Below are 20592 nucleotides of genomic sequence, written 5' to 3'. Positions count from 1 at the left end.
AACTGGATATAATTCACGTGTTTTTATTCAGTGTAACATGTTTATTCAGCTCGAAAAACATGCAATGTTTACCGATGTATTGGAAAATTCAAAATGGCAGCCGACTGTCTCTCGGTGAGGGTACGTTTGGGAAAAGGTATTATAAATAATAAACTAGACAAAATACTGTTAGAAAACAACCGAATACATGTCAACTTATGTCACGGTAACATATATTGAGCGAATTTCTAACAGTATTTTGTCTAGTTTATTATTTATAATACCTTTTCCCAAACGTACCCTCTCCGAGAGACAGTCGGCTGCCATTTTGAATTTTCCAATACATCGGTAAACATTGCATGTTTTTCGAGCTGAATAAACATGTTACACTGAATAAAAACACGTGAATTATATCCAGTTAGGTAGAAAAGTAACTTATCTTGCCTTTGATAACATTTATTTGTTCTATATTTGTTTTTTGACAACTTTTTCGAATCTATGTGTACAGTAATACAAACCCGAAATAACATTTAAAATTAGGGCAAACGAGTAGTTTCAAGGATATGAACAAATGTTAGTTTTAAAAAAGTGGGGGATCACTTTTCTATAATAATTTAACGTAAAATGAGCACCCACTTTGTGGCAACAATTTTTTTTTTTTTTTTGTGGGAGGGGGACGTTCTTTCTACCTTCGGAAATTTCTTTAAAATTACCACTAACGTTTAAAATTCCAAGAACCAAGTAGTTTCCAAGATATGAAGAAATGCACACACTTTATAGTCACTTTTTGGGGGGGGGGGGCTGCCGGTTTGTTTTTCGTTCTTTTTTCTGATTTCTCGTTGGCATCGACCGAGGACAGAAAAGGTAAAGTGTAACATGAAAACAGATACTACACTGTGATCTTGTTCCGAAGGCCAAGAAATATTTGTGTTTAATGTTTCTTTAATTGTTTGTTCCCTAAATTCATAATTCAGTTTTATCAGTATTAAATTGTATATTCCTTTAAAATTAATTTTACATTAGATAATGTTTATATTTTATATTGAATAAAGTTCAGTTTCAGTATTAATCGAACTGTGTTCCTTTTTCTTTTTAAAAATGTTTTATTGCTCTTTTTCAAATGGCCCTCATATAGTACTGACAGTTTGGCAAATCTTACTTACACTGCCTGCAGGCATTTTTCAGTTAACAGGCCTTCTTCTTACTCTCGGTGGCCGTGGTACTACTGAGTTAGTCAGATTCGTTGACGTCACGTTTTATCTCTTCGTTCAGTTATTTATGTGCGTACGTTTTCGGCCAGTCAGTGACTACGTGTTCTGGTGACATTTAAGTCTTCAACAGCTACGTGACCTTGCTAACACGTTCGCTGTTTTTGTTTTTTTATGTTTTTTTTGTTTTTTTTTATCTGCACCTTTCAAACTGAAACGCACGTAATTTTGGTGAATGCTTCACGGGTCGGGGATAAGCCAGAGCTTCACTTCACGCTTTTACTTCAACCATACATCAAACAAGGTTTCTCTCTCTCTCTCTCTCTCTCTCTCTCTCTCTCTCTCTCTCTCTCTCTCTCTCTCTCTCTCTCTTATATATATATATATATATATATATATATATATATATATATATATATATATATATATATATATACAGTAATTTATAAAATATATATGGCGATTAAGCCTGAAGAGTCCTAGAGGGGATGAAACACGGAATATTCAGTGTAGCTTAATCGCCATATATATTTTATAAATTACTAACTAGCTCTACCTACGTATTGAGCACTTTTTAAGTAAATACTTAAAGTTTACGCATAAATCTATACTTTCGTATATTAATTTTATGTGAGTAAATTAAGTAGTTATATATATATATATATATATATATATATATATATATATATATATATATATAGTCTTTGAAGTTTTTAACCTTTAAAACTATACAAAAAAAATATTTTTTTATCATTCATTAGAAAACCATCGAGCCAGTAAGTCATTTAATCACCTGCAATCCCTGCATCAACTCGCTCTCGAATTTACTATAATATCAATAATTTATTTTTTAAGGGATCATCAGTTGTTTACCATGAAACACTGTTTCGGGGATTTAAAAACAAGACAGTATATTAAATAATGGCTCCCCAGCAGTGTTGATCAAACACCACCATACTTAATCTTAGGTAGAAGACATGTTACAAACATTTGATCCAATTTTCTATTCTTAATTGCAATTACTAACCTTTTCATACTATAAAAATGAATTTCTTACCTGTGCGATTCATCAAGTTCCACATTTAAAATGGATTATATTTATTTGCTGTCCACTCAGCAAAATGTGGCACAAGGCCGGAAAGTGGTAACCTAGCAGGCTCCCCTAAAGGAGGGGCACTCCTGCAATTTTAAAAATTGCCTGAGTAACCCCGTCGGCATTCCCCGGTCGGGGCGCCTCAGGCAACAAGCAATAAACTTGCCCCACCGGAAAGCCCGGTGGCAAGGCCTGGGAGGGTGGACCTCCTAGGTATTACCCAGGCGGTGTACCTCAGTCCAACAGGTGCTGGGCCGGTCTCCGGCCCCTCACCTGTTGAGCTGAGTGTCAAGTGACGGATCCTTGACTGGTACTATCCATTTGAAATGGATTATATTTATTTGCTGTCCACTCAGCAAAATGTGGCACAAGGCCGGAAAGTGGTAACCCAGCAGGCTCCCCTAAAGGAGGGGCACTCCTGCAATTTTAAAAATTGCCTGAGTAACCCCGTCGGCATTCCCCGGTCGGGGCGCCTCAGGCAACAAGCAATAAACTTGCCCCACCGGAAAGCCCAGTGGCAAGGCCTGGGAGGGTGGACCTCCTAGGTATTACCCAGGCGGTGTACCTCAGTCCAACAGGTGCTGGGCCGGTCTCCGGCCCCTCACCTGTTGAGCTGAGTGTCAAGTGACGGATCCTTGACTGGTACTATCCATTTAAAATTGATTATATTTATTTGCTGTCCACTCAGCAAAATGTGGCACAAGGCCGGAAAGTGGTAACCCAGCAGGCTCCCCTAAAGGAGGGGCACTCCTGCAATTTTAAAAATTGCCTGAGTAACCCCGTCGGCATTCCCCGGTTGGGGCGCTTCAGGCAACAAGCAATAAACTTGCCCCACCGGAAAGCCCGGCGGCAAGGCCTGGGAGGGTGGACCTCCTAGGTATTACCCAGGCGGTGTACCTCAGTCCAACAGGTGCTGGGCCGGTCCCCGGCCCCTCACCTGTTGGTCTGAGTGTCAAGTGACGGATCCTTGACTGGTACTATCCATTTAAAATGGATACATTTTTTAATTTTTTAATTTATCAGTCTTGTATTTATAAGATTAGGATTAATCCATTTAACTACTTATCACCCCCACTATGATTAGTATTTAGTATATTTACATTCTTATTTATTTAAAATTAGATATATAAAGGTTAAAAATATTTTTACATATATACATTTTTTTATAATATATATATATATATATATATATATATATATATATATATATCCGTATTCCTGTCTGTTAGTTTGTTTTTTGTTCACAATGACGTCATAGCATATATATGTATAATATATATATATATATATATATATATATATATATATATATATATACATACTAGTAGGCTGCCCGGCGTTGACCAGGTAATTTACATTTTTGCTCTCATGCATAATGTCATATGTGACGTCATAACATATATATCATATGTACTATGGCATCATGTGAACAAACGCAGGGATACGGATTTATTATAATAGATATACATGACATCATGAAATATGGCGCCACGTCAGACGACGTCATACATCACGTCATAGCTAAGTTTGACGGAGACGGGGTGGCAACGCCGTATACATACAGGTAGCATATATATATATATATATATATATATATATATATATATATATATATATATATATATATATACAACCACTCTGATGAGTCGTAGACGACGAAACACGTGTCAGTGGATAATTACATTTTAAAAATAATATATATACCGCTCTCCATGTGGGGGTACCAAAATTGGTTAAAACGGGAAAATTATTCCCAACTCGCATTTAGGTAAAAATGCACTTTCGTAAATAGTTGAATTCGTTCAAAACATATCGCTAAAACCAAAACAAAACAACATCTATATATATATATATATATATATATATATATATATATATATATAAATATATATATATATATATATATATATATATATATATATATAAAGGAACAAACCGTATTATGTGTTCATCAACGTTTCGTCTTTATTTCGAGACTTCCTCTGGATCGAAATAAAGACGAAACGTTGATGAACACATAATACGGTTTGTTCCTTTTTATTTCTCTATTTTGTCGATATATATATATATATATATATATATATATATATATATATATATATATATATATATATATATATATATATATATATATATATGGAGAGAGAGAGAGAGAGAGAGAGAGAGAGAGAGAGAAAGAGAGGAGATTTAATTAATACGTGCGGGAATTTCTCGAGAGCTCTTTCGGCCATCATCTCTTTAGGAAAAAATCGATAGCATACAAAACAATATTATTGGCGAAATTAAAGAGCACTATACGGGGGACTTTGGATGTGCCAAAATTAAGAAGTAAAAAAAAAAACGATTAAAAAAATATTTAATCTGTAAATACGGCGTTTAAATCGACTAAAATGCGGGAGCAAAAAAAAGAGGGAGAAAAGGGGTCAAAGTTCCCCAAAGAGAAATAATGCTTTTGTTGTCTCTTTTTGCCGGCATAAAGAAGGTTTTCGAACCGCAATAGAGACAGACTCCAAAATCTTTTGTTGCGGACCAGGATATAACAATACCCCAACTCGCTACAAGAAAATAATGAAACGAATGGAATTGAAGGAAACAAAAACTCAATTGATGGATAAGATAAACGTCGTTTATTTACTGTTAAAAGAATGAATGTTTTAGATATAACATGTGTTCATGTCCGCATTGATGTAACCATCGTTTGTTGCTGGACTGGGGGTGTAGAAAGAAAAGGAAATGTATGTTCATCTCACTATCGTTTGTTCGCGCGTGGGAAGAGATGTGAGTGATGTAGTGGAAATTGGAATGATAGTCCAGCGTGTAGACAAAGAAGAGGATAGAGAGTTGACGTCAGTTAGCAGTCAGCTACGTGAAGGTTTTCTCAGGGACCAGTAGTAGATAGAGAGAGAAAGAGTGAGAATGTGTACATACGGCCTGTTAGCTTTTTGTCCCACATAGCAAGTGGTGTGGGGTACGAGCGGTCGGTCCGTAGACCGACCAGCTCGAAAGCTGGGCTTAAAAGGATTGGAAACAGCTTGTCTCTTCCTTTTATACTCGTTTCCGCTGGTCTTTTGCGCATGTGTGTATTTCCTTTGAAAGCGGAAGTGACGTTGTCCATGCGTGCGTGTATGTGAGTACATGTGTTTACGTTAGCATGTGTGTATATATACACGTGAATGTGAGTGTATGTACGCGAACGTGAATATATGTACGTGTGTGGACGTGTGCGCGTATGTTTGTGTGCGCGTATGTATGCGACAAGTAATATAGCTTGAAATGTGAACGCATGTTTTTGTGTGAGGCTAGGAAAGGTTCGCACACTTTAAATGGTTTTTGGAGTCTGCTTGGAGTTGATTAGTATTAGTTTTTGCATTCAAGGGTTTCTCTTATGATTCCAGCTGTTGTCAGCATCACTGTCTGTTGTATAATTTCAATCTTCCCTTTGATTCTGATTTCTCCGAGTCCCCCCCCCCAAGTATTTTGGGACTGTTCCTAGTGCTCCTACAATTATTTGCATTGATGTTCTTCAGGTTTTATATTCTTTTCAGTTCTCTAGCAATTTGTACTTGTTTTGTTTTTCTGTATTTTTGATTTTCACCCTGTGGACTGTTGGGACGGCAAAATCTACAATTTGGTAGATTCTTTCTTTCTTTTTTCTTTCCTTCTTTCTTTCTTTTTTCTTTTCCTTTCCTTTCTTTCTTCTTTTCCTTCCTTTCTCCTTTTTACTTTCATATTCTTTTCAGTTCTCTGGCAATTTCCGCATGTGTGTTTCATTTCTCTGTCTCTGTGTAATATAGTGCACACGAGCGCGTGGGAAAATATCAGCAGCAGCAAAGGATGGCTGGCTTGCGAAGAGATTAGCAGCAGCAGTAGAAGCAGCAGTGGCAGCAGCAGTAGCCGGAAAAAAAACGGATATGCAAATCTGGAAGCCGTGACACAAGTACGTACATTAAAGGTACTACGGTATTAATATATAGAGTAGTAGTAGTAGTAGTAGTAGTAGTAGTAGTAGTAGTAGTAGTAGTAGTAGCAGCAGTAGTAGTAGTAGTATCAGCCATAGCAGAACAAAAATATGCTCCTTCTATTCCCATATTTTTGTTAAAATAATTTGCTTATGAATAGTTGATTTGTGAAAATTTTTCTTTTGCTTAAGCTACATCCCCCTAGAAAAAAGAAAGAAATAACGCCTGGGAGGATAGTTTCATGACAATAGAAGAAATATACTACACTACTATCCCTTCCCCCACCCCAATAAAGGGTGTTGGTGATTTTTGTAATGACAGTATCATGACCACATAACAAATACTATATAAAGCCACCCCTCTGAAGAATGGAGGAGGTAATGGACGAGAGGATGGTATCAAGATGGTATCAAAGGAGGAGGCAATACCTGGAGGATGGTCTCATGACAAACGAATGCATATACTACACTACTCCTCCAAATAAGAGGTAATGCCTGGGAGGATTGTCGCATGATAACAGAACAGATGCTAAACTACTCGCTGAAATAAGCACTAAGATGACCGTGAAAAATATAGTTGTTTTGTGGGTCCGAAGATGGCTCGTTAGTTCAATCTGATCATTGAAGTATCCCCTGGATTTTGGCGTGGCTGTTGTAAATAGGAGGCCTAGCCATTAAAAATGACGTCATGCATAAGGTACAAGCAAGCAAGATCTCGGAATAGAAGTAATAATATAGTTTCGGCTTCAGAAAAATTTCAATTAATATTAATTTCAGCTTCAGACAGACATATACCAAATCTCAATTAATATGAGAAAGAGGTATTATATTTTCGGCTTCGGACAGACAAATACCAAATCTCAATTAACATAAGAAGTAATAGTATGGTTTCGGTTTCAGACAGACATATATCAAATCTCAATTACTATTGGAAGTGATAGTACAGTTCGACTTCAGACAGATACGAAATCACAATTAATATTGGACGTAATAGTATAGTTGTGGCTTCAGGCAGACATATATCCAATTTCTATTAATAATATAAGTACAATGGTACACTAATATAAATCATTATATAGTTTCGGCTTCAGACAGACAGTTACCAAATCTCCATCAGTGGTAGATTTCAAAAATGTATGTTGGCCGTGTTCCACTTTCATATAAGTGACCCGATAGAACGAAAGCGCGAAACCCCATATTCTTGGTTTCCAGTTGTGTTCCCTGCATTTACAATTAATAGCTTTCCGAAACAAACAGCTGCTTTTTTGAATTCTGCGAGTTATTCCTAAATCCAGAGATCTTGACCGAGAAAGGGCGCTTCCAGGGTAAATGAATCTGTCGACAGCTTTTAGAGTCCCGACTCCCCCCCCCAACCTATAAACCCGTAAACAAAGATATTTAAAAGCGATACCCTGTTCCCTAGATCTGTTTCGGCAAATAACGACAGTCTTTCTCTCTCATTGATGGTCGACTGAAAAGTATCATGAACGACAGTAAATGTATTTAACAGATCTCGTAAATCCTCGCGTGTGTGACGCGACTCAAACGAGATCAACGTCATTGTGAACAGAAAGACTATTATCATCGCGAATCAATGAAACCTCCGTTTTCACGTTAACGGACTATATATATATATATATATATATATATATATATATATATATATATATATATATATATATATATATATATATATATAAAATATATATGGCGATTAAGCTACACTGAATATTCTGCGTTTCATCCACTCTAGGATTCGTATATTAGGTTTATGTGAGTAAATAAAGTAATTATATATATATATATATATATATTTATATATATATATATATATATATATATATAATATATATATATATATATATATATATATATATATATATTATATATATATTTAAAAGAGTGTAGCCATCAACAATTGTGTTTTTTTTTTAAAGGTTTTCATCATATTTTTATTTTAAAATATTTTTATAACGCGTTTCGAGCTTAGGGTGTGCTCTCTTCAGATATTTTCGTAAAAAGTTTTTCTTTAAAATGGGAGTTTGTAGAATTACCTCCGCTGATGTTAAATATGTTTTTCAGAGTGATGCGTGTGTTCAGACATTCTGTCTCCAACTGTAAGTGTTCACAGTGTCCGGTCAAAGTTATTTTCAAAGAGTGTTTTTTAGTTCATATGGTGAAGGTTTTTATGGTTTTTTAGGGTTCTTTTTAAAGACTTTCTTTCCTCATGTATAGCATACACTCACACACAATCACACACGCATACATATACATTCATGTACATGTACACATGCACACGCACACGTACGCAGGCACACACACACTAAAAAACACGCTTTGAAAATAACTTTGACCGGACACTGTGAACACTTACAGTTGGAGACAGAATGTCTGAACACACGCATCACTCTGAAAAACATATTTAATATCAGCGGAGGTAATTCTACAAACTCCCATTTTAAAGAAAAACTTTTTACGAAAATATCTGAAGAGAGCACACCCTAAGCTCGAAACGCGTTATAAAAATATTTTAAAATAAAAATATGATGAAAACCTTTAAAAAAAAAACACAATTGTTGATGGCTACACTCTTTTAAATATACATTTTTTCTCTCGTTGGAACTACACAACCATCACTTTATATATATATATATATATATATATATATATATATATATATATATATATATATATATATATATATATATATATATGGGAGAGATGCTAGTCTAGCGGCACTGATGAGTTGTGATACAACGAAACAGGACTGTATGTCGATGACTACAAATATATTTTAAGCCCCCCCCCTCTCTTTGGGTAGAGCACTGTCGTAAATAATCTCACCCGCTACTTAATTAGCTGAAAATGCGAAACTCGTTGTTTGTTTGCTTACGAACAGGCGATTTGAGCACTATAAAAGTGGTGGCGGGTGTCTATCTAAATAGACATTCGAACGAGTTATTTACGAGCGTCGGTTCCATGGTCGAGTGGGAGAACTGCCGACTGTCAACACAACGTTTCTAGGTTAAATCTTTGGCTTGGGAGAGATACTAGTCTAGCGGAACTGATGAGTTGTGATACAGCGAAACAGGACTGTATGTCGATGACTACAAATATATATATATCAAAGTGAACGTGTCTGTGTACATTTCCCTACGTAATACATTTCCCTACGTAATAACTCTGTCAATTTTTAGTCTAAAGACTCGAATTTTGATATACAGGGTACTGAGATTTGGGAAAATCTATGTGATCCGTTTTCGGCCAGAAATTTGGCTGTTAAGATGTCAAAGTTCAACGATTCGACCTTCGAGAACTCTACCAAACTCCTCCGACAATTTTGGATCTACACACTTGAAATTTTAGATATAGGTACCTTGGACATGGATCTAACTTAATGACTTGAGTTGAGCCCAAAACAATAAATTTTAAAGGGTCATAATAGGGGTCAAAGTTTAAAAAATTGACCTTTTTTTTTTTTTTTTTTTGCTCAGCATTCACCTCCAAACACCCAAGCAACGCCGGGCACCCATGCTAGTATATATATATATATATATATATATATATATATATATATATATATATATATATATATATATATATATATAAGTCAGGGTTGTGTTTTCTGCGAAAAAAACGTTGATTGGATTTAAAAATACGTATGAAATACGTTTGAAAGCCAAATTACAACGCAATATTATGAAAATAAACAAATATTTATTTGTTTAAAATTAATGTTTCGGAGATAAACTCCATCCTCAAAATTTTATACATTTTTCTTTTCCTTTTTTTTTTTCTTTTTTTTTTTTTTTTCGCCATGATGGTAAATTGAAGAAAAAAAATTAGTAAAGAGTCAGCGTATTGTCTGCGGTATTATTTTGAAATGCCGGAAGAATGTGTTGGCTAACGCAATATTAAAGCCAGGGTTGTGTTTTCCGTGATAGAAGCGTTGGTTGAATTTTAAAATAAAACACGTATGAGATACGTTTTCAACTTTCATATTGCTGGAAAACTACTTAAGGGAACGTTTTAATTATTAAAGATAACGAACCGAGACACACCATCTTACTCATAAAATTTGATTTTCTTAGTAAAAATATATGATCACTTTACATGATTTTTGGAATATGACATTTTCGTTTCATCACGGGTACATGCATCATAAAGATTTTTGTTTTTTAATTAGATTGAATTATGTGCAAGAGTCGGGTGGGGGTGGGGTCTCTAGATAAGCGCAAACCAAGTGTATATGCACTGATAGTTCTCACGCATTTTTTTTTTTTCGAAAATTCGCACGCAGTAAAAGATTCTTCCGAGCGTCGGCCATATTTGTACTTGAGGGTTTTCTCAATAAAGCAAATTTTTTTTGGTTGTCTCATGTCTTAAATATTTTATCAGGCAAACACATCAAAGTAAACATTTGGCAACAATCGCCGACTTCCTCAAAAAAAACAAAATGGCGTCCATGTTTTTGAGTTGCACCTGTATCTGTAGACAATGTGCTGAAAATAAGTCACTAAGGTCGAAAACCATTATAGTTATTTCGATCGCCCCGACATCCCTATCTGTACTATCGGGCGGGGGGGGGGGGCTTTTATGTCAATAAACACTATGCTCATTTCCTCCCCTCCAAAAAAGAATTCCAGGCACAAACCCTAACCCCATCGATCCGGGTTTTTTTTTTTTACATTCTTTCCTACTTTATTTCCTGTTTAAAAAGGCTCGTGTTTTACGACACAACTTATAACATAATTGTTTTTTGATTCTCCAAGAACGACACGAAAGTTTAGTGTCGTCTGCAGTTGCATGTTTTCCAATTCATCTTTTTCAGAAAAAAAAAAAACAACAACAAAAACACAACAAAAAAACAGACTCCATCTTAAACGGGCCTTTGAAACTGCTAGGCGACAAAGGCGACAATAACCTCGTAAAATAGAAAAGACAAAACAATGTCAAAAAGTAAGTTATATATATTTTTCTTTTTTTTTTTCTTTTTTTCTTTTTTTTTACAAATTTTTCATATAAAATCAAGTATGTGTATCTATATTGTATTTCTCTTGGTTTGTATGTTTGTCTGTCCGTCCCATTTTTTTCCCGGAAACTACCGACCCGATCTGTCTGAAATGTTGTATGAACCTTTTTTATAGGTACGGGCAAAAATGGGCGGGCAAAAATAGGGGAACCTAGTTTTGAAAGCCGATTGATTTATCACAATTTTTTTTTGTAGATTTTCGACTATTTTTTTATTGTATTTGAAAAATTAGAGACTAAAGTTAATTTCCCAAAGGAAAAAAATATTTGTACATGTGAAAAAAAAAGTTATGAAAAATGTTTTCACGGCGAGCTAACTAATTCAACTAAATTTTGAAGTTAAATAAATTCATTCCTTTAAAAGATAAATTCCTTTAAAAGATAAATATTAGTTTTCTGTGTCTATTTCAAAAATAAATTGTAAAGTCCTAAGATATTGAATTAAATAATTTAAAAAATACCTTGTTTGTGCAAAAATAACTTAATTAGCCCTCAAAAAGTAAGTAATTTACCGTTCGCCAAAAACGCAATAAACGGGAGTTTTGTAAACACGATTAGAAGGAGGCCCAAAATTTCAGCCAATCGAAACGCTGTTTCAAAATGAAGTCATGATAGTAAAAGGAAGTAGGGTTGTCAGATTTCTCCCCCCCCCCAGACGTGCATCCATACATTTCTATTCTGAACGTTTGTATCAATTTTTACCATTTTTTAATTTAATTATTTTTTATGCTCCTATTTTTAAATTAATTTTTTTTTTAATTATTGTTCGAGATCATATAAAAATTATGTTACGCCGAAAGTTTCACGTTCTTGCGAGCAAGGAAATTATTAAAATCTTGCATACAAAAAATATGCAAAATCTGTAATTTAAAAAAAAAAGTAGAAATATTTTTGCTACTATAATTTTTTTGTGTGTGTGTGAAAATAGTAAATAAACAATGCTTAATTCAATGGTAATATCGGTAGTTCGAGAAATTCATTTTTCTTAGAGTTATATGGAATTCATTAATACGGACTTTAGGGGCTTTTTCCGTAATGTTCCTGTAAAAAGATTTTTTTTTTTTTTGTTACAAATTACGATGCTTTATTTATATAAGAAAAGCAAAAAATAAATTCTGGCGTTTTTTATTTACTACTGAAAACCATAACTTTAATAAGGTATTTTTTGTTTAAACAAAATAATACATTTCCACTAGATTTAAATAAAAAATAATTAGTTCATTATATTTCGCGATCATTATTCGATAAATACTGAACATTTAATTAAAATTGGTTAATTTCCTGATTTTTGGTGAATTTTTAAGTAAAGGAAGGCGTCAAAATGTTTATACATTTTGAGCATCGGCATTCATTTTGCCCGTACCTACATTTTTATTATAAGGTGCCGTATACTAATTATTATGATATTCGTTCGATGCACAGTTAGAGATCAATAGTGACTATTATGGATTAGTAATTTAAGTTTCACTTTTTCCAGAAACTACTGGGCTGATCTGTCTGAAATTTTGTATGTGTTATAACCATAGTTCAAGGATTACAAGGAAAACAGAGAACGGGAATAGAGAAGAAAAATGTATTAACAAAAACATACAAAAGTCTGAGTTGTTCGTCTAGCTCAGGGGCAGCCAAACTACAGCCCGCGAGCCAAATTCGGTTCGCCAATGTCTTTAATTTGGCCCGCGGAGCTCTTATGAAAAACGTAAAAATATTTAGAAATTTTTTTTTTTAATGGAAATATGTGAAAATAGTGTGGTGTCTTTTTTTCTTTTTGTTAAGAAAATGATTTTAAAAAAAATGAAGTTTTGGAGAAGCTTTTTCACTAAAAAGCAAAGCTGATGAGTTAGACAATATAAAACACGTCCAGATCATTTTTTTATTATTTATTTTAACTCGAGTAGCTCTAAAAAAGTTAGCAATATACTCCCACACACACACACACATACACACACTCGCCCTGTTCGAAAACAAGCTCGATTGGCTCTTCGAATCTAGACCCCCGCCTTGTCTTCCGGTATTTATTGTATAGTTCATTCATAGATAATTCCGTCACAACAGTATGGACCTTTGTTATGATAATGTGCTGCGAACTAAGTGTTATGGTATCCGTTCAATGCACGGTTAAGGAGCATTTAGGATTAATATGGATTAGTATTTAAATTCAACTTTTTCTCGGAAACTACAGACCTGAGCTGTCTGAAATTTTGTATGGACATTTGTTATAATCATATACAGCGAAATAATTGTTATAGTATCCGTTCAATGCACAGTAAGGGAGCACTAAGGATTAATATGAATTAGTATAAAAGTTCCACTTTTTTCTCGGAAACTACTCGACTGATTTGTTTGAAATTTTCTATAGACATTTCTTATAATCATATGCAGCGATAGGGGTGTCAGAAACTTCGTGAAAAATATTGAATAATTCGACCCCCTGTCTTTCCAAGCTTATAACTACTCGAAAAATGTAATTCAAGCCCTAATTCTTTTTCAATTAAAGGGGCAAAGACCAAGGTTTCATTTTTAAAAAATATATACAAACAACGTGTTTTTTTTTTTTGTTTTTTTTTTTTTAAGGGTTTTAAACTTCGGACTTTACAGGTAAATTTCCAAAAAAAAACTGCTCTTTTGTTTTGTTTGTTTTAAATTAGAATATATATATTTATTGATCTTTTATCTTCAATTTGTGATATATAAAACTTTGGCACATAAATTAATTATTAACTTTTTAATAGACATTTCAAAATAGGGGGCGTGAATTTAAAAAAAAAAAACGTTTGTCTAAAATATTATATTCGGTTTATTGGAAAGAGCATAAAATTTCACATCGACCCTGAAAATATTGTAAAAATAGAATCAATAGAAAAATTTTGATAGATTTTTAAAGTTTAAAAATTGAAAAATACTGAACTCGTAAAATTCAATTAATTTCGATTACTGTTTTTTTTTTTTTAATCAAAAAATAATATTTCTATTACTTTTTATACAACTTTAATAGTTTATTTTGGAAGTATAATCCATAAAGAAAATAAACAACCCACTTTTAAAGGAGAAATTACGAGTTTTTTTATATTTTATTGACAGTTTTGTGTTAGGGGTGTCAAAAATTCCTACAAAAATTCTGATACACCTAATGCAGCGAACTAAGTGTTATGGTATCCGTTCAATGCACAGTAAGGGAGCATTGGGGATAATATGGATCAGTATTTAAGTTCCGCTACTGAGCTGATCTGGCTGGATATTTGTATAGTCGTTTGCTATGATAAGGTACTGCGAATTAAGTATTGTGGTATCTGTTCGGTGCACAGTTGGGCATTAATAGGGTCTAATCTGCATTAGTATTTAAATTCAACTTTTTCTCGGAAACGACTGAGTCGATTTGATTGAAATTTTGCATGGATCTTTGTTATCATAAAGTGCGGCGAACTAACTATAATGGTATCCGTTTCATGCACAGTTAAGAATTAATAAGGATTAGTATTTAATGCAAAAGTTAGTATAAATTTAATTATATCAAACCATAAATTTGGCATAAAACACTCATTCTAAGTTAACGGTCTATAACTTTTTACCTGTTTTTAACAGAGTATGTATGCCTAAAACTTTCAAAAGAGGCGACGGATTTTCACAAGATCGGTATCGTTTAGAAGCTCGACCCTTCGGACGACAAATATTGAAAACTTGGCCAAAAACATTAATTCCTTCACCCTCAACTGGGTACTTTTCTACAGGGAGGAGTCGCTTTTTTCTTTCTCTTTTTTTTTTTCTTTTTCTTTTTTTTTTTTTTTTCGCCGATATTTTCGAAAGTCAGGCCCTCTATTCGATTGACTAACCTTAATTTTAACCTTCACCACTTCCAGTTTGGCGATGGACGTAACGGCAAAGACGTCACATTTTTTTTTTTTTTTTTTCACATTCTTTTTCTCCTTCGCGGTACGGGTTTGAGCCTGCCTGCCTGCCTGCCTGCCTCCTACTACCACTTTTTTTTTTCTCAACACACACTTCCAAACACTCGGGCAACGCCGGGCATCCACCAGGCTAGTATGTTTATATATTGCTATGTATTAGATTTGCTCCTAAACTACTAAACCAACCATTATGAATTTGGGGATACTAGCCAGAAGAGTGAGGTGAATAATGTGGGCTATATTTAATTTACTTTACTTTTATACAAAATAGACAAAGAGAGAGTGAAGGCTCTCAATGAAAATTCAGATATTTTTCGATTTTGCAAAATTTAAACAAACTCGAATTATGAGCCTTACGACCTCAAATTCTAGTTTATGTTAAATATTTAATTGTTTTTAACGCCAGTATGAATTGTTTTTGACTCTTAAAATAATTTCTAACGCTTAGCCGTTTATTTATTTATTAGCGAGGTCGCCCGGCTTCGTCGGTTCGTAAAATTCGTTTAAATATGGTTTAATTCGTGCAATTTTTGCATCTATTATTACAGAGCCAATTTTCGGTAAAACTTGCGGAGAATGCTCTCTTTTACGTTTTTTTTTTTTTTTTTTTTTTTTTTTTTTTCTTGTAAAAATAGAACGGAAATTTAAATTTCGTTCCGTATTAAATTCGGTACATTTTTACATTACGTCCAACTCATCGTTCACATTCGATATGTCAACTTTTATAGGTTTTCGGGTATGCTGACAAGGTTGGAGGGGAGGGGGTCTATTCCGAAAGCCGTTCTTAACATGGGGAGGTTGGAGGTGTCTATTTCGAAAGCCGTTTTTAACATGGGGGACTTGAAGGTGTCTATTCCGAAAGCCGTTCTTAACATGCGGAGGTCAGGGTGATTATTCGTTGTAAGCATACCCGAAAACCTATAAAAGTCGACATTTCCAATATGAACGGTGAGTTGGACTTGTGTAAAAAAAAATATCAAAATTGTACATCAATTTGCCTTTTTTTTTTCGTTTAAGAATTAAATTATTTCATTTTTTGTTAATAAATTTTATATATATATATATATATATATATATATATATATATATATATATATATATATATATATAAGTAGGTTGTAGTTTGCTTGAAGCATTGTTGAAGAAAATTATAAGATAAAATTAAAAGTTGTTGTTTGTTTTTTCTTTTTCACACAAATTTTAACTCTAAACAACAGTAATTTTTTTTTCTGTTGTATACAACACCGTTGAATACAAGAGAAAAAAAAATTACTGTTGTTTAGAGTTTGGAGGGGAGGGGGTCTATTCCGAAAGCCGTTCTTAACATGGGGTTAACATGGTTGTGTGAAAAAGAAAAAACAAACAACAACAAAAAAAAGAAATTTATTTCTTTTGTTTGCATTTAATTTTACTCTATATAAAAAAAAATCTCGCATTGTTCTTGGCTTTTAATTTTATCTTATAATATATATATATATATATATATATATATATATATATATATATATATATATATATAAACTTTCCTTTTTTTATATATAAAAAATACGATTGTTGAATGTTATTCTTTCGATTAATTTCGTTGGGGGGGGGTACAATAAAAAAAAGATTACAACGGAACGAAATTTAAATTTCCGTTCCATTTTTACAACAACCGTAAAACAAAGCATTCTCCGCAAGTTTTACCCAATTTTGTTACCTAAAATATAGTACTGATTTCAAAAGTTTAAAAAAAAAAATTACTTGGGTACCATCAGCTAGAATCGAAACCCAAACATTCATCACTCCAGCCACGTTCCTTGCCGCTGTAACTATCAAGAGCTAGACAAGAAAAATTGAATATTAAACGACTTGAAGAAATCAATTGAATTTGGGCATAAGCAGAAAGAATACATATAAGGAATGTGTCGACAAGTTGAAATGAACATTTTGCATTTCAACTTGTCGACATATTTCTTACGCAAACAAAAATTATATATATATATATATATATATATATATATATATATATATATATATAATTTTTAAAATGTAATTATCCACTGACACGTGTTTCGTCGTCAACGACTCATCAGAGTGGCTGAATCTAGCGAGACGACGAAACACGTGTCAGTGGATAATTACATTTTAAAAATAATACATATGCCGCTCCCCATTTGGGGGTACCAAACTGGTCAAAGGGAAAATTATTCCCAACTCGCATTTAGGTAAAAATGCATTTCCACATAAATAATTAAATTCATTCAATAAGTATCGCTAACAAAAACAAACAAACAACACACACACACACACACACACACACACACACACACATATATATATATATATATATATATATATATATATATATATATATATATATATATATATAGTCTTGGAATCTTCTTTAAGATCTTAAAACCTATAGAAAAAAAACCTATATGTATTTCGCTTGAACATTATTTTGTTAGTAAGTCAATTAATCTCCCGTATCACTGAATAGTTTTACTTACATAAACAAACAATAGTACCAATGTTCTTAAAGGGATCATCAGTTGTTTACCATGAAACACTCTTTTGGAGATTTAAAAAAAAAAAAAAAGCAGTATATTAAACCATGGCTCCCCAGCAGTGTTGATCAAACACCACCTTCATCAAGACACACGAACAAAAATATTTTTTGCTACTGAATCTATTTTTTTCCTCCAGATAAATTTAGGCTAACCAATTCATGTCATTTAAAAAAAAAAGTATTTCTTACCTATAAATAAATTGGGCTTTTAAAATATTTTTGGGTTTTATTGTTTCTTTATGGCATATATTTATTATTAGCATAAACCCACCCACCCCATGGAGAGCAGCAGCCACCCAAAGCCGCATGATAAAACTGGAATCATTTTTTAACTGAAGTTAATAAATCTTTTATCATCACCGAATCTGATAATGGTTCTACTGTCGTGGTTTTGAGGTCATACAGATTATCGTAATTACATGATAAGAATTCCGAGGTCATTATCATCATATCGTATGAATCCGAAGATTCTATCGCTGCCATTGTTTTCCTTGATATTTTTCTAGTCAGAATTTTCTAGAAAGACATCGGGGAGGAGGGGGGGTACAGGAGAGACTACGTGAAGGTTGCCAAAATCTTAAGTGAAAGTTTTTTTTTTTTTTGTGGAACGAACAGGATTTGAACTTGGAACATCCAAATCGTCAGTCCGTGTTGTTAACCACTAGACCACTGTCGCCTCCCAATTCCAATGTAAAAAAAAAATTTAAAAAAAAAAAATAAATAAATAAAAAAAAATAAAAAAATCTGCGTACATCCACGGTAGAAAACCAAACCAAATGATTATATTTACATTGTGTCAGAAATAAATATTATTTAAATTGCAAATTGTTGTTTCAGTGAAAGAAAAAAAATGGTCAACAAATAACTGTTACCGAATGCAATAAAAGTTATTTTTCTACCTACCTAGATCTTCTGTGTATACTTTAAAAAATTCATTCCATTCAGGCATGTGGAAAACTTTTTAATCGGTTTGCATCCAGGAAAAAGGGGCTGCTAAGAGGTCAAATTTGATAAATTTGGGAGTCATCGGATTTTTATCAGTTTGTCAACTGTTTCACGAATGCGCATACATGGCAGTGAAACTTAACAGCTTTTTTATGTTAATAATAAGATTGTTTTAAAACACTTTTTATATTCCGTGTCAAGCTGGTCTAATGGTTATCATATTTGACTCACTGTCTTTAGGTTTTGGTTTCGGTCTCAGATCGAATATTTTTTTTTTTTTTTACTTACCAGAAGTGAACTGTTTTCAAAAAACATAATACTCGCATGCATATATCTCAGTTTTTGTATGAATTAAAATATGACTCGTACACCACCACCAAGAATCGAAACCAAAAAGTTTAGCTTATGATTTACTTTTTCCTTTGACGTTAATGCCTGAGTTATGAAGACATGTTTGCTGCAATACTAAAAATTAAAACGAACTAATAGATATTACGTTACGCATGCATATTCATAATACCGTCGTTCGATCTTCACCAGACAAATACCATTTTTTTTAATTTTCACACATTTGCACTGATTTTCCCCAGGCTAAAACTCAATTATAAAGTTTCGAGTGTTCGAATACCTATATATAAAGTTTCATGTCTGTTGACCAAAAACCGACAGAGGAGTTTGGTAGGAAAAAATTTTTAAACAAATATATAAACGCATACATAAAATATATAGAAAGAAGTTTGTGCTTACTATAACCTTTTGACGCAAATATTACGCAAGTATAAATCATGTAGAATATCTGCATGAATATAATTACACGTAATAGTTAACTAAAAATGATCATCCCATAAGAAAACCGAAAAACTAATAGGGAATTAATTAAAATGAATGTTTAAAAGAATATGCAAATTAGCTAGATCTTTTGCAGATGAATGCAATTCCATGGCCCATATATAACAAAGTTGTATTTTCTTTTTTAATAAAATAGAAAAAAGGGTTTTTAATATGAATATCAATACACAAAAAAATGTATAGGAGTATATATATATATATATATATATATATATATATATATATATATATATAGACGTCAATAAGCATTCAAAAAATAAATGTTTAAATTCAACAGCATTATTCTCTGTTAACGGTAGCCGAATGGATTAGGTCCTTGCTAATGAAGCCAGCGATGGCTTCTGTCGCTAGGTTCGAATCTATCGACTGATGTTAATCGTGACACCCTGCACTGATGATTCCCGAAAGGATGAAACACTAGTGTCTGTAGGTATTTAAATATTATTATAGTAAATAATTATATATATATATATATGTATATATAGTTAAAAAAAACTTGGATCTTTTACCTCCACTAACTTCATGGATTTACTGGATTTTGTATTCATCAACCATGGAACAACTTCTCACGTTAATTTTATTTTTTATTTCGGACTATTAGTCTCATCTTTATTAGATGTTGTTTTTTTTTTTTGTTTTTTTTAATCATTTTATTGGTTCACAACGTTTCGGCCAACTTCCTCTGGCCTTCGTCAGGTGGTAACCACGACGGATAGGAACTTCGAATCTCCTAACTGCATTCTCAGCCATCACTGCCATCCGTAGTTGTTGTCGTCTCACCACATTTTTGACCACCTGACGAAGGCCAGAGGAAGTTGCCCGAAACGTTGTGAACCAATAAAATGATTAAATAAAAAAAATAAAAAAACAACAACATCTAATAAAGATGAGACTAATAGTCCGAAATAAAAATAAAATTAACATAAAATGCTCATCTCAAAATAAAAAATTCCAATTAAAGAATTATATATATAAACTTCTCACGCGAAACCATTTTTCCTTTTTACCCCACTTCATCATCTTTCATTTATATTTCATTTTCATATCTAGTTTCATTAAATGCTTTACAAGCA

The 20592-nt window shown here is 33.0% G+C and overlaps 1 protein-coding gene across 1 annotated transcript in view; it reads left to right on the top strand.

Annotated features, from left to right (window-relative positions):
- The first annotated feature begins 11012 nt into the window (after positions 1-11012).
- Positions 11013-20592, top strand: part of LOC145260654 (chitinase-3-like protein 1) — a 69945-nt gene continuing 60365 nt past the window's right edge. The window contains exon 1 of the mRNA XM_080118991.1: positions 11013-11197. Coding sequence (XP_079975117.1) covers positions 11188-11197 — 10 coding nt within the window. The 5' untranslated portion in view covers positions 11013-11187. The remainder of the gene's footprint in view (positions 11198-20592) is intronic.

This window comes from Euprymna scolopes, chromosome 36 (genome assembly GCF_053919585.1).
Source record: "Euprymna scolopes isolate OS-2025 chromosome 36, ASM5391958v1, whole genome shotgun sequence".
NCBI lineage: Eukaryota > Metazoa > Mollusca > Cephalopoda > Sepiida > Sepiolidae > Euprymna > Euprymna scolopes.
This window is presented reverse-complemented; position numbering and strand designations above follow the sequence as displayed.